The 25,607-nt window shown below is 40.5% G+C and overlaps 1 protein-coding gene across 1 annotated transcript in view; it reads right to left on the reverse strand.

Annotated features, from left to right (window-relative positions):
• LOC109911101 (probable E3 ubiquitin-protein ligase HERC1) overlaps positions 1-25,607 on the reverse strand; it is a 266,602-nt gene that overhangs the window by 69,602 nt on the left and 171,393 nt on the right. Inside the window, exons 35-42 of the mRNA XM_048621230.1 lie at positions 24,843-25,014; positions 17,488-17,758; positions 16,301-16,514; positions 15,450-15,706; positions 7,945-8,072; positions 6,432-6,559; positions 2,647-2,853; positions 711-841 (exon numbers count right to left, since the gene is read on the reverse strand). Of these exons, the coding sequence (XP_048477187.1) occupies positions 711-841; positions 2,647-2,853; positions 6,432-6,559; positions 7,945-8,072; positions 15,450-15,706; positions 16,301-16,514; positions 17,488-17,758; positions 24,843-25,014 (1,508 nt within the window). The remainder of the gene's footprint in view (positions 1-710; positions 842-2,646; positions 2,854-6,431; positions 6,560-7,944; positions 8,073-15,449; positions 15,707-16,300; positions 16,515-17,487; positions 17,759-24,842; positions 25,015-25,607) is intronic.

The following is a 25,607-nucleotide window of genomic DNA, read 5'->3' on the forward strand; positions in this document are numbered from 1 at the left end:
ATTTTAAACTAGGTTTGCTTGTTGGCATTGCATGCTGCTCAGTGAACTACAAGTTATTCCCATGAAAGATTTTTCTTCCTTACGCTACTTAACCTTAATTTTTGTATATCAGCGCCTCTTTTTCAACAGAATATTTGGTTTATGCTAAGGAAAGAGGACAAAGTAAGATAAAGTGAACCAGGAGGCAGCACAGCACAGATTGGGGTACAGCAAAGGCCATGGTGGAGGAACAATCTAGCATGGTGGGGTGGATGGAAGACAGATAGCATCCTGTAAGTTTGGGGGGGGGTGGGTGATGGATGGGGAAAGAGGTTTCTGGTTGGAGTGTACGGCAGAGATGGGCAGCAGACAGAATCCAGGAAGTTGGGGGTGGGCAGGTGTTGGCTGAAGGAGTAATAGGCCTGGTGATGAGTGAGAGACGGTCAGTGATGAAGCAGAGGGAAGAGATGGTGAATAGGTCCATCCACGAGTGAAGAGCTAGAGGTGCAGCAGCCCTTGATGAACTGGGGAAGGAGGTTCACGTAGAGCAAAGGGTGGCAGACAGAGTTAGAGGGGGAGCATTGAGAAGCAGGGTGAAAAAGGAAAATAGACATACAGTTTACATTAAAAACAAGGGTCTGGGTACTGCTGACCTTGAGGGTCAAAGTGAAATTTTGAAATGACTTTGATAGTGTTCTTATGTGAACAGTTTTAAGGAAAGTATGGCTTACCTGAAATGAATCAATTATCACAGATTCTTCTGAATTATGCGGCTCTCTTGCTGCAAGTAATATTTTTCCATCGGAGTATCCAACTGCAATGGGTTTGTCTTCACTGTACCAAGCAATGCACTGAACAGCAACTGAATAATAATTAAGACATTTATTGTGGATTACAGCCCCAAAAGATAACATAACAGATCTGGACAATTTAAACCCATAAAGCCTGATACTGAATTACTGTCAAAACTGGATATGTGCAACGTTAGGTAGGTTTGGGAGCAGCTTTGCAAATGCTTAGGTACCGGCACCATTTTATACTCAGTTATTTGATAAACAATTGAAATTCAATATCTTCAGAATGGATACTTGATTTTACAGTTCCAAAAAAAAAAACAGACAATTTTTGTTTCATCACATATTTTGAACATCCAATACCAAGTTCAAAATATTTAGACAGCATGGTACCGAAAATGTGAAACAATTAATTCTCTCCTACTTTTTGGAGTGTAAATCAATGCAGACGGGAGGCCACGTAAATAGTCTGTATCCAGGACATTAATGCAGTCAGTTACTGGTTACTAAAGTTACACCAGTCTGTTTTAGTTCCATTTTGAAAATGTGCAGGCTTATATTGGTAAAACAAATATAGACTCATGCAGCAGTTTATGGACAGATGTGCTAAGTCACCTCTACAGAAGAATAAATGTGCATAGTATTCTAAACTGCAAAATAGCAAATTATTTTATTTAAGATTTTATTATGGAACAAAAAAACAGACATTGCAGAATTATATTAAAAATTCAAAAAAAAATTACAAAATGCTGTCTGTACACTAAATCATGCAGAATAAAATATGTGCATAAACACTAAATGCCTCAAAAATAGTTTGGAACATGAAAATTTAAAAATATTCAATGAACTCTCAAAATTACCAGAGCAGGATTTGCATGATACTTGCACGTAGCTGGATGCTATACAGATCACAGTAGCAGAAAAACTAAATACTTTTAAAAATAAGTGCAGCAAGAGAGATGCTGAATATCAGCTTATAGAATAGCAATACTCATGATGAAGAGTCCAAGAATGTTGTAATGACATGCTACAGATGGAGGCCATTTAGCTCATTAGGTCTTTGACAGAGCTGTCAAATTTAACACATTTCTCTACTCTTTCTCCATAGCTCTGCTAGATTTTCCCTTACCCAATTCCATTTTGAAAGCTACTAATCAATCTGATTCCATAAACTTTGCAGATAGTGTATTCCAATTCATTGCAAACAGTTGTGTTAAAAAAAAAATACTTGTTAGCACTGTCTACTTTTGTCGATCACTTTAGATTTGTATTACATGGTTACTGTTCTTGCTGCCATTGGATTACAAAAAAAAAATCTACACAGGACTTCAATTGCTGGGCTCAATTCTAACCCCTTTCAAACAGAGGTGGAACATTTACAACCTCTAGTGCTTTGAAATCATCTTTACAACATATGAGGATTGGAAAACCACAGTTAGGGCTTCCAAAATGTTCATCCTCGTTTTTTTCATCAAAAAGGACGTATCCTATCCACACCAATTGACATTGCTATTTTGGAGGACTGTCAAGTTTTTATGTGTCTGCATTATCTATTTCTTTCCAAACCAATCTTGCTACCCAACCCTTTCCTCCTTTACTGCTATATAGGCAGTATCCCTGTACTGTGAAATTAAGGATAAATTTCCTGTAAAAAAGGATAGGATGAATCTCAACTGAAAAGTAAAGTTTGTGGGAAGAGCAAGCTAGGGTGGAGGTCTTGTAACACCCGACAAACAAGATAGAATCAGAAAATATTTGATGATAATTGCAAAGCTTTTGTGACTGCAAACAATGTGCAGGATTTTATTGAAATATGTGTGTATCACTTCCCTGAATAGCAATGTAGGTAGAAGTTGCTATTATTTGAACATACCATCTTTCCTCTGACAATGCATGAGGTCAATTGGATCAGAAACGGATACTTCTGTAACTTCGATGCAGCCAATTGATCCATCCAGCCGACCCACTAATAGAAACTCCGCTTGTTTGTTATTGCTTTTGCTTACAAGTGGCGTTTGAACATCTGCCCAGGTTATAGCTGTTATCCAGGAAGGCTGAACCTTCACATGGATTTGGTTTCCTTTAGAAGAAACAAAACATTTGTCAACTTATAGAAAGCAATGTAAAATACAGGACAGGCAGAGATTGGACAAAGGGAGCCAGAGGGGAACACAGGAGCCAGAGGGGAACACTGTAGGAGTGTCAGCCTTTGCAATTGTCTAACAGTTTGAGATACTTTCAGCCTGTCTTGATGAGACTGAGTGCTGCAAGGTGGATGAGCTAACCATGTCACCATGATACAGGAAGCCATTCGGGGTACTTAAAAAGGAATATAGTGGTAGTAAAGGACAGTACAGTAAGGGGGACTGAAACCATTCTCTGCAGCAAACACCCCAAGTCCAGATGGCTGTGTTATTGCCTGCCACCTGGGTTTGGGACATCTGCTCATGGCTGGGGAAGAACCTACAGCGGGAGGAGGAGGATCCACTTGTCATGGTCTATGTAGCTACCAATCAAAGGTGGGGCAAAAGCAGAAACTCAACAGGTTTGGCAACATTTGTGGAGAGAAAGCAGACTCAATGTTTCAGGTCCAGTGACTCTTGTTCAAAACTGAAAGTCGCTAGGAAAAGGTTGGCATATAATCAATAGGTGTGGTTCTGGATAGTCTGTGTGAGGGACTAAGTATCATGTTTAGAAGGAGAACTTCAAGGTCATAAACTCTGCATTACTTCAGATCCATGTAAATTGGCATAGGGCAAATCAGACCAGAGAGATGAAGGCTGATTGGGAGAAATGGGTTGTGGCTCATGAGGCACTGGCACCAGTTCTGGAGAAAGTGAGCTCTGTAAAAGGTGGGACTGTCTCCATCTGAACCGTATGAGGACCAGTGTTCTTGCCAATCACAGAATGAAGTAAAAAGGTTCTGAAAAGCAGTTAAACTGTTTCAACATTTGGGGCAAAGGATCAAATTTTAAAAAATGCAGTAACTCAAATAGGTGTCGAGCTCGGAGTATTAATGTTTTAATATGGGAAATTATTTTTAAAAATACAGGAAGGGAACGAGAATATTTATTTAAGAGTCAACCAAAAGACAAGACTAAAATTTACAATGAGAGAGAAAGAATAAAACTAAGGACTCTTATCTGAATGCATACAGCATTTGAAACAAAACAGTTTTACTGAGAACGCAAATAGAAGTGAATAAGTACAATCTGGAAGGTATGCGGTAGACACAGTTGCAGGATGACATGGTTTGAGATGGTACAAGATATTTAAGAATGATAAGACAACTACAATAAAATTGAGAGGTGGCTCTGTTAGTTAATGACGACAATAGTAAAATAGAGGGGGAAAATCTAAGCTCAGGAAATCAAGGTATCAAAACAGTTTGAGCAGAAATGAGAGACTGGTCACTGCCCAGCACTTGTCATAGAGTAATACAGCACAGAAACAGGCCCTTTGGTCCAACTCGTCCATGCTGACCAGGTAACCTAAACTGATTTAGTCCCATTTACTGGTGTTTGGACAATGTCCCTCCGAACCCTTCCTGTTCACGTACCTATCTTTTAAATGTTGTAATTGTACGTACGTTTACAACTTCCTCTGGCAGTTCATTCTGTATATGCACCACCCTCTGTGTAAAAGTGTTGCCCCTCATGGCCCTTTTAAATCTTTCCCATCTCATCTTAAACCTATGTGCTCTAGTTTTGGTCACCCCCACCCTTGGAAAAAGACCTTAGCTATTCACCTTATCCATGCCCCTCAATTTTACAAATTTATAAAGGTCACTAATCAGCCTCCAATGCTTCATGGGTAAAAGGTCCCAGTCTATCCAAATTCTCCTTAAAACTCAAACCTTCCAGTCCTGGCAACATCCTTGTAATTTTTTTCCCCCTCTGTATACTTTCTAGTTTAACAACATCCTTCCTGTGGCAGGGCAACCTGTCAACCCAAGCCTGGATGTTGTCCAGGCCTTGATACATATAGACACAGACTGCTTCAGTATCTGAGAAGCTGTCAATCGTGCTGAATATTGTGCAATCATCAGGAAGTATTGACACAAGAGCCAGGAGGAAATATTTTAATCAATATTCACCCTGTCACATCCTGTATGAATGTTTCAACTGTCAATGTGGACACCTTTCATTCTTCAAAACTCTAGGGAATATAGACCTAGACTCAATCTCTCCCTACAAGACAATTTTGTCACCCCAAGGATTAATCGTTGAATCTCTAATGCATTCCTTCTATGTCAAGCATATCCTTACTTAAGGGGACCAAAATTACACAGTCACTCCAAGGCATTATACCTCTGTGAAGCGAGACAACTCTACTCCTGTACTCAAATCCTCTGTGATGAAGGTCAAGTCTATATTGTTCTAAAACAGAAATCATATTTTCCAGAGATAGTTGGAACTGCATATTTTCCACTTACCTTTGTAACTAGCAATGAATAACCATTAAGGTTTTTTTGAAAAATTCATCAGCAGTGAAAAACATTTCTAAACAAAAATCAATATTCTGCCCACGATACAGTTGAGTTACCAACTTTCACCTTGGCCAAAGATGATAATATCACCATTTAGGAAGAGGCATTGGCATAGTGTATGTGTGGCAGACACAGTTACTCTAACTGATCATGGTTAGATCACACTTGGGAGTATTGTGAACAGTTCTAGTGTCTATATTACAAGAAAAAGGAGAGATACTGGATAAGGTACAAAAAAAAGTTTTATTAGAAAAATATCAGAACTTGAGAAGAACAGACTCTTTTTTCCTACAGAACAGAAGACTGAGGAGTGACTTGATCTAAAGTCACATCTTTAAGATCTTTAAGCCTTTAAGATTATGGCTGTTTGTAAGTACAGTTGCAGAAAAGATATTTTCTACTTTAGATGAGCCCAGAACCAAGTTTTTTTATTCACTCATGGGGAGTGGGCAACACTGGTCAGGCCAGCATTTACTACCCTGCCCTAATTGCGCAAAGGGCAGTTAAGAGTCAAACACATTGCTGTGGGTCTAGAATCACATGTAGGCCAAACCAAGTAAGGATGGCAGTTTCCTTCTTTAAAGGACATTAGTGAACCAGATGGATTTTTCCAACTATCGACAATGGATTCATGGTCATCATTAGACTCTTCATTCCAGATATTTATTGAATTCAAATGCCATCATCTGCCGTGGCAGGATTCGAACCAGGGTCCCCAGAACTTTACTTGGATCTGTGGATTAACAGTCCAACAGTAAAACCACTAGGCCATTGCCTCCCCATGAATAGAAGATAAATATCAGAAAAATCCAATTGGGAATTTGGGAGAGAACTCTTTACCCAGAGAATGGACAGAAAGCAAACTACTTGTTTCAAGGACTTGTCAAGTCAATTACCAGAGATACATTTAAAGGAAAGCTAAGCGTACAAAGGAGAAAGCAATGGAAAGCTGGGTTGATGGGGTTCAGTTAAAAGAAAGATGGAAAGAGACATATACCAGCTCAAATTTGTTAAACTGAATGGGCTGTTACTGAGCAATGAATATTCACTAATACTATGGAATTAATTTAGCCTTTTGACACAGTGATGAATAGCGGTATATTGCAAATATTGTTCCAAAAGCAGGAGGGGATGTATGCAATGGGTTCTGTTTATTATTAATATCTTACCATCCACATGATAGATGTTGATTATTTTGTCTTGTGAAGCAGCCAAGAATCCACCACTTGCACTCCAGTGAACAGGAGACAAATTGATGTCACCTGTAGGTGTACTCGGCCTCTTATCAGAGTCTTCACTGGTAGGTTTATATGAAGCGTATAGAAAGGAAAGGAAATTTCACTATTATTACCAATATCGCATTGTTGGTTATCTGCTGAATATACAGACATATCTACAAAGCCCTAATAATTATGGGGAGGTGGGTAAGGTGTTTTGAGCATCAGCTTCCCCTCGTTCTGCCAATTCGACAGCAAAGTATGGATTAAAACCTTTTTTTCAAGCAAATGGAGATGAAGAGAGATTATGAATGGGGAGCTAAGGTACACCTTGAGGTTGGAAAGGGAATGAGGTATAATAGAAGGATCAAAGTGGAGGTAATGTCTTGGCTGGTGAGTGGCAAGGGTAAGGCAGGTAAGCTTAATCTAGCAGAGAAGTCCAAAGGCACTTCATAGTCACTCACTTACAGGATCCAGAAATTCTCACCTCTCAGTTGCTGCCATATTTCCCGAATCTGGAGAAATCCAAAGGCCCAAGTGAAATTTAATTTAAATTAAATCGGTCTCCTGGAAGTAAGCTGGATGCATGCCCAACACCATGCTTGCCTCAGTTAAAACCGGAAATAAGTGGGATGGAGTCAGATTCTTATTACTATATCCAACTGGATCCAGATCTACCTATTGTTTGAATTCACGCCCACGAGTCAGCTTGGCTCAACCACTCTTGCCCTTATATCAAACACCACTCTAGGACTCCAGATCATAATCTGAGTTGATACTTTAGTTCAGTACTAAGGGAGTACTCTTTTGTCTAAAGGGTTGTCTTTCAGATGAAACATTAAACTGAGGTCCTGTTTGCCCAGACATAAAGGATTTTAAGAATAGCAAAGGCACTTCTGGAGTCCTGGCCAAAATCATTTTTTCAACCAGTATCAGCAGAACAGACTTACAAACAGATGCTACAAATCTAAAACAACCACAGGAAATCATGGAAGTTTCCAGCAGGTCTAGTAGCATCAATGAGGAAAGATATAGTTAATATTTCAGGTCAATTACTTTTTGTCATGACATTGAGACCACTGATGAGAACAACAGTCAAATGGCAGTAACCTCATCATTTTGCTCTCCGAGTGCTATGTTCTAATGCCCTCGTTCTTCCTCAGAATCTGATATTCTTCATGCCTAATATTGTTCAAATTGTTGTTTGACCCATTAGCTGTAGATCAAGAAGTAGTACACCTGGATACAGATGAGGGATTCAGGGAGGAGGCTCAATTTTAGGTACAAGTGGATTTAGTGATAAATAAGCACCAATATGTGCATCATAAATACCCAACGAGAGGTGCCCTGATGGCTGGACAAATGTGGATCTTGTTAATGTTGGAAAAAAAAGTTTAATTTGCTGCCCATTTTGCAGTGCGCATCAGAGGATCAACATATGCTTGTAAAAGTCATGTAAACATACCAAGTTTTAAAACAAATTGTTTGCTTTAAAGCAACTGTGTTTTTTGTTAAAGTCCAGAGGCGAATGGTTCCATCCAGGGCACTCGTGGCTAGCAAAGACTTTCCAATTGACCAGGAACAACTTGCAACCTGAAATTGATATCAAAACAGATAAAGATTAGATACCTTCCACCACTCTCAGAATATAATCATTATCACCATCCATTCGTACCTTACTGAGGAGGTTAAGGATAGTATTAGATTTTTTATAATTAAGAAGGGTTATAATATTGCAAAGAATAGTAGTAAGTTTGAGAATTTGGAGTGTTTCAGAAACTAGCAAAGGGACGTCAAAAAGATTATAAATAGGAAAAAGAATAGAACAAATTAGCCGAGAGTACACGGCTGTGAGAAACTTTACAACAACATAAAACACTGGTTCCTTAGAAAGATGGACTGGAGAATTTTTTTTTAAATGGAGAGTGAGGAAATGGTAGAGATATAAAACAAAAATTTTGAGTCTGCCTTCACAGTAGAAGATAAATAGTTGCATTGCAGAAATAAAGGTTAACTTAAGTGTTAAGAATGAGGGAATTAAAATAAATAAATAGAAGTTCTGGAGAAACTTAAGGGACTAAAATAGGACAAGCTCCCTGTACCAGGTTCTGAAATAGATAGCTGCAGAGATAGGTGCTCAGGCTATGACTTTTACAAAATTTCCTAGATTCAGGTAACTTTTAAGTGTTGTAGACAGGGATCCTACGGGGAAGACTTTGGAAAGGTTGTATCTAAGAGTGCATAAACTCCATGAAACTGTCACTGGACAACATTCAGGCTGGGGCTGAGAAGTGGCAGTTAACATTCACATCATACAAGTGCCAAATGGTGTACATCTTCCTCAAGAAATAACCTAACCATTGTCTCACAACATTCAATGGCATTACCATCACTTGAAACTTCTACCACCAACATTCAGGGGTTGCCATTGACCAGAAACTAAACTGGACAAGCCATATAAATACTCTGGCTAGAGGCTAAGAATCCTATGGTGAGTCATTTATTTTCCGTCTCCCAATCCCTGTCCATCAACTACATGACACAAGTCAGGATGGAATACTCTTTATTAGCTTGAATTACTGCAGCTCCTACAACACTCAATAAGCTTGACATTATCCAGAGCAAAGCAGCTTGCTTATTTGACCACCACCACCATCACCAATACACAATGGCAGCAGTGTGTACCATATACAAAATGCATTACTGTAACTCATCAGGGTTTCTCTGCCAGTATCTTCTAAACTTGCAATCTCTACCACCTTGAAGGACAAGAGCATCAGATAAATGGGAACACTAAGTTACTTTCCATGCTAGACACTATCCTGACTTGCAACTGTATTGCTGTTCTTTCATGGTCACTGGGTCAAAATCCTGAAACTCTCTTCCAAACGCATTGTAAGTGCTCCTACAATATAAGGAGTGAAGCAGTTTGTGAAGGCAGCTCACCACCACCTTCTCCAGGGCATGCAGTGATGTCCACATTCCAGATGGTACTTCTCTCAATGAAGTTCTACATTCTGCAGTATAGAAACCAATAGAAATATATTTGTTATCCCATGTGCATGGGTATTTGTGGATGCCATGTGAGTTGGCACAGTAGGTGAATAGAGAAAAGGTGGTTGTTGGAAGTAGACACTAAGTTGGCAGAGTGCGTTTGAAAGGTCATGGAGGAATGGGAAGGGGCACAGGGTTGCATAAGGGACATGAGATGGTATAGCTGAGACATGGAGACTGAGGGCCAAGGGCTGGAGAGATATTTTATACTTAATCCCTTTGTTTTCATTTTGGCCACAGTGCTGGAGCCCCAAGTCAGATTTTTCGCCTAGTCTACTTCATGAACTGGTATCCTCCTCCCTTCAGCTCTTACCTCGTCCACTGGCTCAACCTTCATTTCTGATTACTCCCCCAGCTCCCTGGACAGAAAATGGGCAGCCAATTTTAAAGGTCAAGTTCATATAAGATTTTGTCCTGCCTGTGCGTTCAACACAGAAACTTATGTTTTTTATTCATTCATGGGATGAGGACGTTGCTGGCTAGGCAGCATTTATTGTCCATCCCTAATTGCCCAGAGGGCAGTTCAGAGTCAACCACATAGCGATGGGCCTGGAGTCACATGTAGGTCAGACCAGGTAAGGATGGCAGTTTCCTTCCCTAAAGGATGTTAGTTTGATGGTTTTTCTGACAATTGACAATGGATTCATGGTCATCATTAGATTCTTAATTCCAGATATTTTACTGAATTCAAATTCCGCCATCTGCTGTGGCAGGATTTGAAACCGGGTCCCCAGAATGTTATCCGGGTCTCTAGGTTAACAGTCCAGCGATAATACCACAAGGCCATTGCCTCCCCTTGCTAAAATGAAACCAATGTTGAAGATTTACCTGCTTCAGGGGAAATAACATTCACTCTTACTCTGGGTTGAAAAGATCTTTTACATGGAAGACCTCACCACTACTTGTGGAGATTGCTTAAGGAGAATTCAGAATCCACCCACCACAGTTATCAGAGAACTCAATTAGCCATAACTGTTCTGAGAAGAGAACCCGGTGCCAATAGCTTCTATGGGAAGTGGCTTTGACTGCAAATCAATATTTGGGACGATTTGTAATTTTTAAAAAAATTTAACTGTTACTTGGCCAGGGGACTCTTAAACATTGCATACTGCAGTTATTTTTTTCAGGGTGTGTCCGTGTTATTTTTCAAGAAGCGTAGTTACACATGTTTGTAGAGCTTAAAACTTTTTAATCTCTACATCTTTGCTCAAGTAAGTTTGGTTTGCAATTAACTAGTTCTTTAGTTGTTACTTAAGGTACATGGCAGAATTGTTTCTTTAAAAGAGCTACTTTTAGCCTGATATGAACACTCAAAATAAAATTAGCAATATTAGTTTCTATTTTAAATTTCAACTTTGTCGTCAGTTGTGGAGCAGTGGGACAGGGAAGGAAATAAGTTCATTCCTCCTAACTGGATCATACCATCTTAGTTCAGCAGGCTGGACAGCTGGTTTGTAACGTAGAGTGATGCCATCAGTGTGGGTTCAATTCCTGCACTAAGGTTACCATAAAGGACTCTCCTTCTCAACCTCTCCTCTCACCTAGGTGTGGTGACCCTCAGGTTAAACCACCACCAGTCATATCTCTCCCCCTCTCTCTAATGAGGGAGCAGCCATATGGTCCGTTCACCGGTGTTAAAGGAGGTAGGAGAGCATACTGCCGATGCCCTAACCTGAATCCATGGAACTCAAAGATTATGGAGTTGTACTTCTGGATAGGAAATTTGCTCAGGTCTCTCTACCCCTTAAGAAGGGTAACAGAGGGAAACCATAGAATTACAGATGAGGTAACCTCACATTTGATGGAAATTGATGGAGTTAAAAATCAAAGCTAGTGTAACTGATCATCTCAAAAAAATTCAGTTAATCAGGTGCAGTCAGCATGGCTCCATAAGGGGCAGGTGATGCCTGACAAACCTCAGGTTTTTTTGAGGAGGTGACAGAGGTGGTGGACAGAGGTAAGTCGATGGATGTTGTTTATATGGACTTCCAGATGGCAACGGCGTAGATTGCTTCTGCTGGAGCCTGTCCGCTCCGTCCATTTCCTTTTCTTTTTTCTTACTCCGTTTCTCTCTTTTGTGTTTGTTCTTTTTCTCCTCGGTGACATCCTGAACTCCTGGCCTCAGACTCTAGGTGTCAGCGTGGACTCGGAGTGGCGTCCTCCTGGCCCAGCATGATGGTCTTTCGGCAGTCCATGATGGTCTTTTGGCCTGGCACAGCCTCAGCATGAACGTCCGGCCTTGAGGTGAATCTAGAGTGGTCTCCTGGCCTCAAGGTGAAGCCCGGTGCAGTCTGGAGTCAAGGCCTGGTGCAGACTTGAGTCTAGGTGCCAGTGTGGCCTGGGTTGGAAGGACTGCTGATCTGAACTTTTTATTTCGAAATTTTCTAGTTGATTCCGACGATCTGTTATGGTGAACTTGCTATTTCTTTATTTTTCTAATTGTTTTTTCCTAAGAATTTGTTCTGAAGTGTGTGTGCTTAGGTATCACGTAGCTAAGATCGTACCATAAGTGGTTACTTCTAAACTTTTCACTGTGCTCATTTGTGTACATGTGACAATGAAACTAATTCATTCATTTAGAAGGCTTCTGACAAAGTCCCACACGGAGACTAAGGTGGAAGTCCACAGACCTAAAAGCTAATTATTAACATGGATAGGAAATTGGTGAATGGCAAGAAACACAGTTGGAATAATGGGTAAGTACTCAAACTGACAGAATGTGTCTCGTGGTGGAGGCGATGGTGTTGTGGTATTATCACTAGACTGTTAATCCAATAGCCCAGGTAATGTTCTAGGTACCTGGATTCAATTCCTACCACAGCAGATGGTGGAGTTTGTTCAATAAAAATTTAGAATTAAGAGTCTAATGATGATTACGAAACTATTGTCATTTGTCAGAAAAATCCATCTGGCTCACTAATGTCCTTTGGAGAAGGAAACTGTCATCCTTACCTGGTCTGGCCTACATGTGACTCCAGACCCACAGCTGACTCTTAACTGCCCTCTGGACAATTAGGGATAGCGTAATAAATGGTGGCCTAGCCAGCAACTCCCAATTAACAATAAAAAAAAGAACTGTTGACAGTGACAGGACAAGGTGTAGTAGTACTTAATGACTGGGATCCTAGGCTCTATAAATAGAAGAATTGACTACAAGAGCACGGAGTTTATGACGACTATTGAAAACTGATTCAGTCTCAAGTGGAATATTTGTGCCTAATTCTGGGCACTGCACCCATGAGGAGTATGTGAAGAGTTATCTAAATAGTTCCAGAATTTGAGGGCCTTGGGGACTTAGGTATGTAGATTAGAGAATCTGGAGTTTGTTCTTCATGGAGTACCAAAGTGAGAGGAGATTTGATAAATAACATTCAAAATCACAGAGGATCTAACAGAAAAACGGTTCCTGTTAGCAGAAGGGTTGTAAACCAGAGGTCACTTATCTAAGGTAAATAATCAACAGCTTTACAAGGAAAAGCTTTTTTATGTAATGCATTGTCATAGTCTGGAATACATTGCCTGAGGATGTGGTAGTGGAAGCTGATACGAGGCCTTCACAAGGAATCTGGATAAGCACCGAAATGCAAAGAAATTGCAGTATGGGGCTACGGGGAAGTGACAGGATGTGGGACTAGATGGGTTTCTCCTGTTTCTTGTCTTGTTGATAGTCTTATGAGGGGCCCAGTGGCTTCTTGAGCTATAACAATTTTATGGTTCTATTACCTAGATTTGCATTTTGCCTTTTTAAAATCATTCTCAAAAGGCCTTAAGGATCAATTACAACCAATATTAAATAAACAGATTTATTCAATAGTGGGTTTCTTCTAGCTTTTAAGAGGAACAAAGCTTATTGAACTTTATTCTTACTCTGGTCTTGGTATACCAGAAGTACTGGGAGCCAAGATGAGAAAAATATTCACTCCCCACCACAGCTTTAGCTGTAATGAGCTTAAAAGAAATCATCCAGAAGGAAAAGATAAAGTCACCATAGTCCCAGAGGACCATAGGAACATGAGTACACCTCAAGCCATTCAATAATGGTGGCATGATGGCTGTTTCCTGATGGCAACTTATTTTCCACTTTGCTACCTTTCTTGTTGTTTCATGGGCTTCAACTTGGCCATCAAGCTAATTATGTGGCACTCTATTAAATGCCTTCCGAAGTCCATAAACACTGCATGACTCTCAACCAGCTGTCATCAATAAACTAGGTCAAGTTATTCAACCACTATTTGGCTTTAATAAACTCACTTTGGTCCAAGTGAATGGTAATGTTATCCTGGATTATTGTTTCTATGATCTTTCCACCACTGATTGGCCTGTAATAATTTTTTTTTATTTATTCACAGGATAGGGGTGTCATTGGCTAGGCCTGTATTCATTGCCTATCCCTAATTGCCCAGAAGACAGTTAACAGTCAACCACATTGCTGTAGGCCTGGAGTCACACGTAGGCCAGACCAGTTAATGATGGCAGTTTCCTTCCTTAAACGACATTAGTGAACCAGATGGGTTTTTTCGACAATTGGCAATGGATTCATGGTCATCACTGGACTCAATTCAAGATTTTCATTGAATTCAAATTCTACCATTTGCTGCGGCAGGATTCAAACCCGAGTCCCGAAAATATTACCTGGGTCTCTGAATTAACAGTCCAGTGACAATACCACTAGGCCGTCGTGTCCCCTAAACATATTACAAAGGAACATGTGTGTTAGGAGCAATAATATGCTATTTGATCCCTTGAACCACTCTCTCCTTAATAACCTTTCACCCAGAGTCGTTGGGTTTATCCTTAAATCCTTTTTTGTATAAAGATGCAACATTTGCAATTCTCCAATCTTCTGGCTTCCCATTCATATCAAGAGATCACAGATCATAGAATCCCTACAGTGTGGAAACAGGCCCTTCGGCCCAACAAGTCCACACCGAACCTCAGAACATCCCACCCAGGCCCATCCCCCTAACCAATTTAGAATGGTCAATCCACCTAGCCTGCACATCTTTGGACTGTGGGAGGAAACTGGAGCACCCAGAGGAAACCCATGCAGACACGGGGAGAACGTGCAAACTCCACACAGACAGTCGCCCAAGGGTGGAATCGAACCTGGGTCCCTGGCGCTGTGAGGCAGCAGTGCTAACCACTAAGCTACCGTGCCCACGATTGGAAGATTATGCTATTGCCTCTATAATTTCCACCGTGACTACCTTCAGGTTATTTGGATGCACCTTATCCCAGCCTGGTGACTTATCAACTTTTAAGCACAGCCAGCTTTTCTTATTCCTCCTCGTCTTTATAAATTCTTAGCCCATCCAATATCTTCAGCACTTCCTCTTCACGATGTCTGTGGCAGCATCCCTTTCTTAGTAACAAAGGTGCTCAATTAGAGGCAGGGGACTGAGATACCAAATGTAAATCCCTCTTTACGTACTTAATTGGCCCTACTCCTTTCTTTTACCACCATTCACATTTTAATACCTACTGTATAGTTTTACATTCCTTTCAAGTTTTCTGCCTATCTTTTCTCATATTCTCTTTTCCTGTTTCAATTCTCCTCTCAACTTTATCTATTCAGACTGGTTCTTACCTGTATTATCAATCTGCCAACCATCATTGACCTCTTTTTTTTATGCTTCACCTCATACTCTTTCATGTTACCTAAGGAAGTCTCCTTTTAGTTGCTCTTAACATTTCCTCTTACGGAAATGTACCTTGACTTCATCCCAACCATCTCCTCTGTTAGGAGTCCTGTGTTACTTTGGTTTGTCCTGTATGTAAATAATTTTCAGCCTTACTATGATACCCTGATTAGCTTCTATATTTTTGATATTCAACTTCTTAATTTTACATTGTCTTATTAAGATCAGTTTTAGACATCAGTTTGAAATGTTTCAAATTTTGATAAATTGATTATACCCGGTTCTCGTGTGCTTCCAGTTTAACAGTTGGACATTTCCGGAGATCCCCTGCTAAATCTGCATAGGTTTGCGGCCTGAACTGGTTGCTCCTTTCTGACACTGACAAGGCCTGTACAAGATGCTGTGCAGCCCACTGACGATGTCCAGAACTCAGTCTCCCTGATAAGCAACATGCTGCAAGTGCATTGGCCAGTTCTAAGGGTCCTACGTGTGATGACGAATAATAGGGAGATGTAGTAGTATTTGAAGCTGCATCTGGAAAAGAAAATGTGAAAATTATTTCCATATCCTTCAATGATTTTCTGAATCTCAATTTACATGTATGCATTCTACTCTTCTCTCCCAAACAGGCATATCATGCATGAAACATTCTCCTGTCAGTACATCAGCGTGCACTGCATTTCGGGATACCTTTCGGGAAACATCCTCCCAGCATTTACACACTCTAGCTCCCACACAACCTTAACATGTTTCACGGAGATAACCTCTCAATCTAAACTCCAAACAGTATTGGTCTAACCTGCTCAAACTTCATTATATGGCATTCCTTTTGACCCACGAATCTATTTTAGTGAATCTCCTCTGAATGCTACCAATGCAAGCATATTTTCCTTTAAGAAGACTAGAACCATATACAGTATCTTAGATGTATTCTCACCAATACAACGTACAGTTGGAGCAAGACTTCTCATTTTTATACTCTATCTCAGTAAACAGACCCGATCATTTAGGCAACAAATTAATTTACAGCAGCATTTGTAACAAAATTCAACTGCTGAATGTGTTTGTAAAACAGGTTAAAGCTTCTTCACAAATCAGCAAAGTAATCTGTCATGTAAATATTCCTACCCCTGGGTTCTGTCTCTTCCTTGTCACGACTGGACTGATGCCGGAAACCTTTTTCAGTGAGCAGTTCAACTAAGGCTTGAGTTACCAGAAAGTTGGGAGAACCAGAAAGTTTGTTGTCTTTTACTGGTCTATGGAAAAGGTGAAACACTCTGTTCTTCTGCTGGGAGTCACGGATCATACCTACATGCAGCCCTGTTGCAGCAGCAATCAAATCCTGGGAAAAAGTAACATGGAGCTATTTAAATTCCTATCACGATCAAGTAACATATGAAACGTTCCCCTGGATCATTTACTGTTTTTTCTCAAAGGTGTCAATTTAGATATACAGCATATTATTATATTGAAGCTTTAAACAATTTTTCACAGAACACTATATTTGTTACATTGTACTAAGTAAATGAATAGATCTGCTGTACTAACTTGCTATGGACTCCAATTGCAAAAGTTACACAAATATCTTAAATTGTATTTTGTATATAATGCAATAAAATACAAAGATATTGTAAGTTTTAAGATTTGTACTTTAGGATTTGAAGGCATATATTCACGATTCACAAAATATTCACAAGAATAGTTCCAGGGATGAGGAACTTTAGTTATGTGGATAGACTAGAAAAGATCAAGAGGCGGTTTGATATAGATGTTCTCAATTATGAGGGGTCTAGCTAGAGCAGATGTGGAAAATCAAATCCAATGGGTGGAACCAGTGTTCAAGGTGATTGGTAAAAGAAGCTACAACATTAGGAAAAAATTCTGCAGTGAGTGGTTAGGATCTGGAATGTTCTGGCTGAGAATGTGCTGGAGAGAGGATCAACAAAGGCCTTCAAAAGAGAACTGGATAACTGAAGAGAAATTATTCGTGGGGCTATGGGAAAAGGCAGGGACTAGATGAGTAGATCTTGCTGAGATCTATAATGGACACGGTGGACCGGCTGTCTCTTTTTGTGCTCTTAACAATTCTATGATACTATGAAAATAAAAAAGCAAAATCCTGCTATTGTGAAAATCTGAAATAAAACTGAAAATGCCCCCCACTCAACATGGAAAAATGTAGAGTTAACGTTTTAAATCAATGACCTTTTATTAGAACTCTAGTAGTCATCAATATGAAACTAGTTGCTGCCTGATTCATTGAGTATTTTCAGTATTATCAATTTATATTACAAATGTTTTATTCCCCATCTTACCTGAGTGCAAACATCAACTAACACTCTATAAGCAGTAGGACTTTTAGCCACTAGGCAGCCAATAGCTGAACTCATATAAGCCAGGCAAGAGTTTGTATTCCACAATGTTCCTTTTGAAGGTCTAAGTTGATTATTTGAACATAAATATTCGGTTCCATTATTTGCCAGTTGAGCTCTTCCTGCAGCAGCAAGACACATTAACCGAACCAAGACACGGATATCAGTTAATCCAAGAGCTTCCAGGCCACTTGTCTGACTGCACATGGAACCACTACAATTTCATAATTTGAAAGAGAAAAGAAAAAAAATTAACGTATTGCTTAGAAACATTTCATTCCCAACTGCATTTCAAAATAATCTAAAGCACTTAACGCTTTAGATTAAAGCACAAAGTATGTCACAAATATCTCAAGAAGCAGCTTACCACCTTCCTTTGCTATTCAGTGGCACTGTCATCACTGGGTTCCCCACCATCAACACCCTAGTGGCTGGGGGCAGGAAAAGAGGTCACTTTCAACCAGAATCCCAAATTGGACAAGCAGCGTTAAGCCTCGGCTACCAGTAAAGGTTAGAGGCCACGTACTTTGCAACATTCAAGAAGCTCGACACCAATTAGGGCAAAGCAACCTACTTGACTGGCACCCAATCTAACACCTTTAACATTCACTTCCACCAGTATTGACAGACAGTGGCCATATTGTGTACCATCGACAAAATGTAACAACTGACGCATTGTAACAACTGACCAAGGCTTCTTAGGCAGTGTCAATGTTGCACTCTCCTTTGGACTATAAATTGGGAAAAACGGAACTTTGGACACTGCTATGTTGCAGAGAACGTAACATGTTTTCTATTTTGCAATTCAAAGGTCAAAAGTATAAATTTTGGAGAAGGTGGATTTTATACTTTAGTGAGCCATGTTGGCATCAGGTACCTTTGGGTTGAAAAGCTGCCTCAGAACAGCCTTTGGATCTTTAAGCTGCAGTTTAAAGGGGCAGCTGAACCCAGATCTTCAGAAAGCCTGCAAGAAATAGGTCTTTCTCTTTCTCACCAGAGTGAAAAACACACAAACACAGACATTCTTCTTTTCAGAGTCTAACTCAAATAAAGACCCAAGTCCAATCGACCAACTACCAAATTGAGCATTAACAACAACAATAGTGTATAACTGCTAAAAGTCAAAAGAAATGATCAAGTCTCTTCCATTCTCCCTTGTGGTTTGGACTCTTGATCCATAGAATTTGTTCCTCTTTGCCAATGTTATGGTGCCTATATTTCAGCTGTGATATTTCTGCAGAACTGTCTTATTTGGGTGCCACGTATGAGTATTCCCTTTTAAAAACTAGTGAGAGTAATCTTGGCTCTATTTAAGAAAGGGTCAGTTGAAAGAGCACAATCAATAAGCTTTGCACGGTCAAGAAGGAGAGATCACATCTGAATAAGACACAGCTTGAGTGAGTATATTGTTTATGGAATTCAAAAACAATGTGGGAATTCAGTGCAGAGGGGAAGAGATAATTGTTTTTTGCTTTTTTTGGCTCATAATTGGAAAGTTTTTTTTTTAAAAACAGGATAAATTGAAGCCCAGCACAAAAGAGTAACATCATAAGGTAAACCATGAGTTCACTGCTTGGTAACAACTACTAATTTGACTTCCGAAGAAGGGTCTAGGCCCGAAACGTCAGCCTTCCTGCTCCTTTGATGCTGCTTGGCCTGCTGTGTTCATCCAGCTCTACACCTTGTTACCACTAATTTGACTATTATTGGTTACTTTTGGATTGACAGTAAATTGGGGAAATATTTACACACTACAAACTAAAAGACCAGTATAAAATTTAAAAAGAAAAGTAAGTTATTAAAATAGAGATGCTGGGCCAGGCACCATGTTGTAACTGCATGATGTGGTTCATGGTGGATCCCATTATGGTTCATGGTGACCGCGTCTGTAGCAAGTGTTGGCTGCTTGAGGAACTCCGGGTGTCTGACCTTCAAACCTTGCAACACATTGGGAGGGGGCAAGTTACGTGGTTGCTGTGTTTCAGGTGGCAGTCACAGCCTGAGCTTGTCTAACAGGTTTGAGATACTTGCTCCCTGTGTGGATGAAAGCAGGGACTGTAAGGAGGACGAGCAAACAGGCCATAGCACCATGGTGCAGGGAGGCATTCAAGAATGGGGAGAGAAGAGAAATGTAGTTGTAATCAGGAACAGTACAGTCAGGGGAATAGACACTATTCTGTGTGGCCAGGTTCGAGAGTTCCAAAGGCTGTGTTGCCTGCCTGATGCCCAAGTTCAGGATCTTATATGGGCTGCAGAGGAACCCGGAATAGGAGGGAAAAAATCCAGTTGTCGTGGTCTGTGTAGGTACCAATGATGTAGGAGGAATTAGGAAAGTGGTTCTGCTGAGGGAATACATTCAGCTAGGGGATAAATTTAAATGCAGAACTGAAAAGGTAATAATATCTGGATTACTACCTGAGCCGTGAGCAAACTGACAAGGTCAACAAGACTAAACAGATAAATGCATTGCTCAAAGGTTGGTGGGAGAAATGGGTCCCAAATCATGGGGAAGGAGGGAGCTGTACCAATGGGATGAGTTCCACCTGAATCAGGCCGGGACTAGATTTCTAGCAGATTGCATTGTGAAGGCTGTCGATAGGACTTTAAACTAATTAGCATGGAGGGGGGGTGTCAGTTGCATGGAAAATTAGGGAAAAGTCAAGGGGCAACGGATGCTCTGCAGAGATTATTAAAGTTTCCAGAATAAGTAATAGGACTGAGAGTATGGAAAGGGTCAGGAATCTAACTTCAAGCACAGCAGATAAGGGGTCAACTATGTGAAGGTGGGCAGTCAATACAGGACTGAGGGTGTTGTACTTAAATGCACACAGTATCCGTAACAAGGTAAATGAGCAGGTGCAATGTTGTGGATATCATAGTGATGTGGCTACAAGAGGATCAGGACTGGGAACTAAATAGCCAAGGATAGAAGTCCTATTGAATGGATTGACAGATGGGCAGAGGGCAGGGTTGCCTTGTTCGTATGAAATAAAATCAAGTCGATAGCAAGAAGTGATATAAAGTCAGAAGGCACAGAATCTATGTGGAAGAGTTGGGAAACTGCAAAAGGGAAAAAAAACCCTGGTGGGAGTTAAGTACAAGCCTCCTAGAATAAAGAGAATCTCAAGAAAAGGAAGTATTCGGAGGAAGACTCACTTGACCTGAAATGTTAACGGATTTCTCTCCACAGATGCTGCCAAACCTGCTGAGCTTTTCCAGCAATTTCTGTTTTCGTTGTTCAAGAAAAGGAATTTGTGGAATGTTAATTATAAGATTTTTTTTGGAGCAGTTTGTGGTAGAGCTCACAAGGAAATGGGTAATTCTGGATTTGGTGATGTGTAATGAGGCAGACTTGATTAGGGAGCTTAAGGTGAAGGAATCCTCAGGGGGCAGAGACCAAATATAATAGAATTCACCCTGTAGTTTGAGAGAGAAAAGTTGGAATCAGATGTAATAGTACTACAGTCGAGTAAAGGTAACTACAAAGACATGAGGGAGGAAATGGCCAGTTGATTGGAAGGGAGCAGGAATTTCTGGGCACAGATTGGGAGTCATAAAATAAATTCATCCCTAAAGCACATTAAGGGAAAGATGAGGCAACCATGGCTGACATGGAAAGTCGGGGACAGAATAAAAGCAAAAGAAAACAAATACAATATGGTGAAGATTACTGGGAAGCCAGAGGATTTAAATACCAGCCAAGTATAACTAAAAACAAACAATAAGGCGGGGAGAAGATAGAATATGAGAGTAACCTGTTTAGTAATATAAAAGAGGGTTGCAAGAGTTATTTAGATATCTAAAACTTGAGAGGCAAGAGTGGGCATTGAACCACTGGAAAATGAAGCTGGAGAAGTGGTATTGGGAAACAGAGAAATGGAAGAGGAACTGAATAGGTACTTTGCATCAGTCTTCTCAGTTGGAGATATCAGTAGCATAGTAGAACTTCAGAAGATTCAGGGGGCAGAGGCCATCACCAAGGATAAGGTGCTGGGGAGGCTGAAAGGATTGCAGGTGGATAAATCACCCAGACTAGAGATAGCTGAGGAGACTGTAGGGGGGAGCGGGATGCAGACAGTGTGAGGAAGTGGGGTGGCTGCAGAAGTACTTGGACAAGCTAGGGGAGTGGGCAAAAGACTGGCAGATGGAATACAATGTGGGAAAGTGTGAGGTTATGCACTTTGGCAGGGAGAAGAGGTGTAGACTATTTTCCAAATGGGGAGAGGCTTTGGAAATCTGAAGCACAAAGGGACTTGGGAGTCCTGTTTCAGGATTCTCTTAAGCTTAACATGCAAGTTCAGTTGGCAGTTGGGGCAGCAAATATATTTCAAGAGGGCTAGAATACAACAGCAGGGATGTACTGCTGTGGCTGTATAAGGCTCTGCTCGGACCACATTTGGAATGTTGTGAGCAGTTTCGGGCCCCATAACTAAGGAAGGATGTAGTGACCTTGGAGGAGTCAGGAGGTTTACAAGAACGATCCCAGGGATGAAAAGCTTGTCATATGAGGAGCAGTTGAGGACACTGCATCTGTCCTCAATGGAGTTTAGAAGGTGAGGAGGATCTGACTGAATCTTACTGAGTACTGATAGGCCTAGATAGAATGGAGATGGAGAAAATGTTTCCACTGGTAGGAGAGACCAGGCAGGACCTGATGGCACAGTCGCAGAGCAAAGGCAAGACCCTTTAGAACTGAGACGAGGAGGATTTTCTTCAGCCAGAGTGTGGTGAATCAGTGGAATTCATTGCCGCAGCGGGCTATGGAGGCCAAGTCACTGAATGTATTTAAGACAATTGGTAGATAGGTTCGTGATTGGTAAGGAGATCAAGGTTCATGAGTAGGCAAGAGAATGGGGTTGAGAAACATGATCGAATGGTGGAGCAGACTTGATGGGTGGAAAGACCTAATTCTGCTCCTATATCTTATGGTCTATTGTTCTAAAGTTTAAGTTTACAAAGTAGCTGTGGATAATAATCAATTTTGCCACTGGTTAAAAGAAAATATAGGAACTAGGAGCAGGAGTAGGCTTTTCGGCTCTTCATGTCTGCTCCAAACTGGTCAGGGCTGACCCTCTATGACAGTGCCATATTCCATATTCTTTGATGGCCTTAAAAATGTAAAAATTCTCTCTCTCTCTCGAAAGAAAGTTGCTATGACCACATTCTATGGTAAGTATTTTACACTGTTAGGGAGGAGGCTTCAATTCCCAATGATATGATGCTCTTCAAAGGGCAAAAGCATTGTACAGATACCCATGCGCTGAAAATGGAACAGACTTGTGAGCATTATAAATATGTAATGACATATCTCTGGAGCAGATGGGACTTGAACCCAGACCTCCTTTTCCAGAGGTAGGAACACTACCACTATGCTGCACGATGCCTCAAGCTTGTTCATCATACAAAAGTTTTCTTTTGCTTATTGCTGAAACTTGGTGTGAATTTCTCTTGTCCCAAATAGCAGTCAAATTCAGGCAAATTGGTCATTTAGCATTCGTGACAGCTAGTGGAGCAGTCAGGCTTGATTACCAATGCACTCCTCCCAACAGCAGCTGTTTCTAAACCTGTGACTTATAGCACCTAAAAGGACAAGGGCAACAGATAAACAGATAAAATAAATGCTTTTTGACTAAATTTTCTTTGGTGGAGTAAAGGGTGGTGCAGTTGATGTGCACGTGGACTTTTAAAAAGATGCAGACACTTCATAATATGTTCAAAATTGTGAAGGCTTTTACAGAACAAAAAACTATTTTCTGAGGCTGAAGAGTTGGCAAACAGGTAGCACAGTGTTTATGTCACTGGCAGAAGCAGGGGCAGCATTGAGAATTTTTAAAAACATTACATACAGCAAGTTAGGACGATCTGGAATGCTGTTTGGGAAAGAATTCCAGGACTTTGACCCAGTTTGGTGAAGAAACAGTGATACAGTTACAAGTCAGGATGATGTGGAACTTGAAGGGAATTTGCAGGTGGTACCATTGCCCTTCTAGGTAGTCGAGGTCATGGGTTTGGAAGGTGCTGCCCTTGTGTGCCAGTGAATTCTTAAGGTAGTAGATGGGGTGTCAATATAACTGACTTAGTTAAGGTTTTGATTAATGGCAAACCGCAGGATATTAATTGGGGGTGGGTGCGGGTTGCAAATTAAATAATGTTAATGCTGTTGAATGTCAAGGGGAGATGGTTAAATTCTCTCTTGTTGCAAACAATCATTGCCTAGCACAAACCTTACCTAACATGTATGAGCCCAATCCTGGATATTGTTCACGTCTTGTTGCATGTGGATATGGACTACTTCAGCATCTGAGGAATGCCAAAAGGTGCTGAATGTTGTACAATCATCAGCAAACATTCCAATTTCTGACCTTATGTTGCACGGAAGGGCACTGATGAAGATTCCTACATGACGTCCAGGAACTGAGTTGACTAGTCTCCAATAAGCACAACTATCTTTCATCGTCCTAGGTATGGCTACAGCAAATGGAGAGCTTTTCCCTGATTCACATAAACTCTAGTTTCTCTAGGACACCTTAATACTATTGTCAAATGCTGCTTCATATGTTAAGGGCAGACATTCTCACATCAACTCCCTCGAATTTAGCTCTATTATCTATATTTAGACCAAGGCTACAATAAAGTCCAGAGGTGAATGGCTCTGGGGAAAACTGAGTATCAATGATCACATTATTGCTGAGCAATACTGTTAACAGTGCTAGCAAGCAACATGTTTGCTGATGACTGAGAATGGACTGACAGAGTGGTAACTTGCTGAACTGGATTTGTCTGCAATTTGCTAAGAGGATAAATATGTACAAATTTGAACATTGTTCGATAGATGCCTGTGCTACAATAGTTTGGCTAAGAGTGAAGCTAGTTCTTGGTACTATAATGTTAAATTCTACAGCTAGGATGTTGTGAAGGGTTCACAGCCTTTGCTGTGTCTAGTGCCTTCAGCCATTTCTTAATATCACATAGAATCAAGTTGTCTGAAGATCACCATCTATGATACTGGGAACTTCAAGGAGCAGGTCGAAATGTATTGCCCACTCAGCACTTCTGTCTGACAATAGCTGCAAATGCTTCAGTCTTGTCTTTTGCTCTGATGTGCTGGGCTCCTCCAAAATTGAGGAATGGTGTTTCTTTAGAGTCTCCTCTTCCTCCAGTTAGTTGATTATTTGTTCACTCATTCATACTTAGGATATCCGCCTTCATGTAGTATAATTGATCAAATGTTTATGATTTTAGGGCAATGATTATTTTCAACAGCCAAGGTTATTGAGAAATTATAATATCTAACGTACCTGACCGAGATCAACGATAAAGCTTTCATAACCATGGTATGTGCTAAAAGAATTTGCATAGCCACTGTGATACGCTGTAGAGCAAAAATTCTTTCCTGGGTATCCCGGAGAGATGTAGCTTGTTCACCCAGAGTCAGTTTGGTGTTTGTTTTCTCATCAGACCTATTTAAACCTAACAGAGAAAATGGTACAAACAGTATAAAAGCAAGGAAGTGGTGCTACACCTTTGCAAATTATTGGTCAGATTAGATTTGGAGTATCGTGTTCAGTTCTGGGCATCTTATTCGAGTACGGACATTAAAGCCCTGGAGAGTGCACAATGAAGATTTACTAGAATGTTATCATGAATGAGGGATTTTAGATACAAGGAAAGATTACAGAAATTGGGTTTAATCCTCTATACTCCAAGGACAATAAGGGGTGGCCTTACGGAGGTGTTCAAAATTATGAACAATTTGGTCAGGGTGAAAGAGGATATTCTGTTTCCACTAGTTGATATATCAGTAACTAAGGGTCACAATTTCGAGATGATCAGCAAGAGAGCCAAGTGTGAGATGAGGAGAAACTTCCTTTACTCAAGAGTTTCTGGGATTTGGAATGCGTTGGTTGGGAGAGTGGCAGAGGTGGATTGCATAGGAGGTTTCAAAACAGAATTGGAGATATATTTGAAAGTGATGAATTTAGAGGGCTAGAGATAAGCTTGGAGAATAAGTCTAACTGGGTAGATATTTTTGGAGCTGGTACAGAAACGATGGGTTGAATGGC

This window comes from Rhincodon typus, chromosome 1 (assembly GCF_021869965.1).
Source record: "Rhincodon typus isolate 14 chromosome 1, sRhiTyp1.1, whole genome shotgun sequence".
Taxonomy (NCBI): Eukaryota; Metazoa; Chordata; class Chondrichthyes; order Orectolobiformes; family Rhincodontidae; genus Rhincodon; species Rhincodon typus.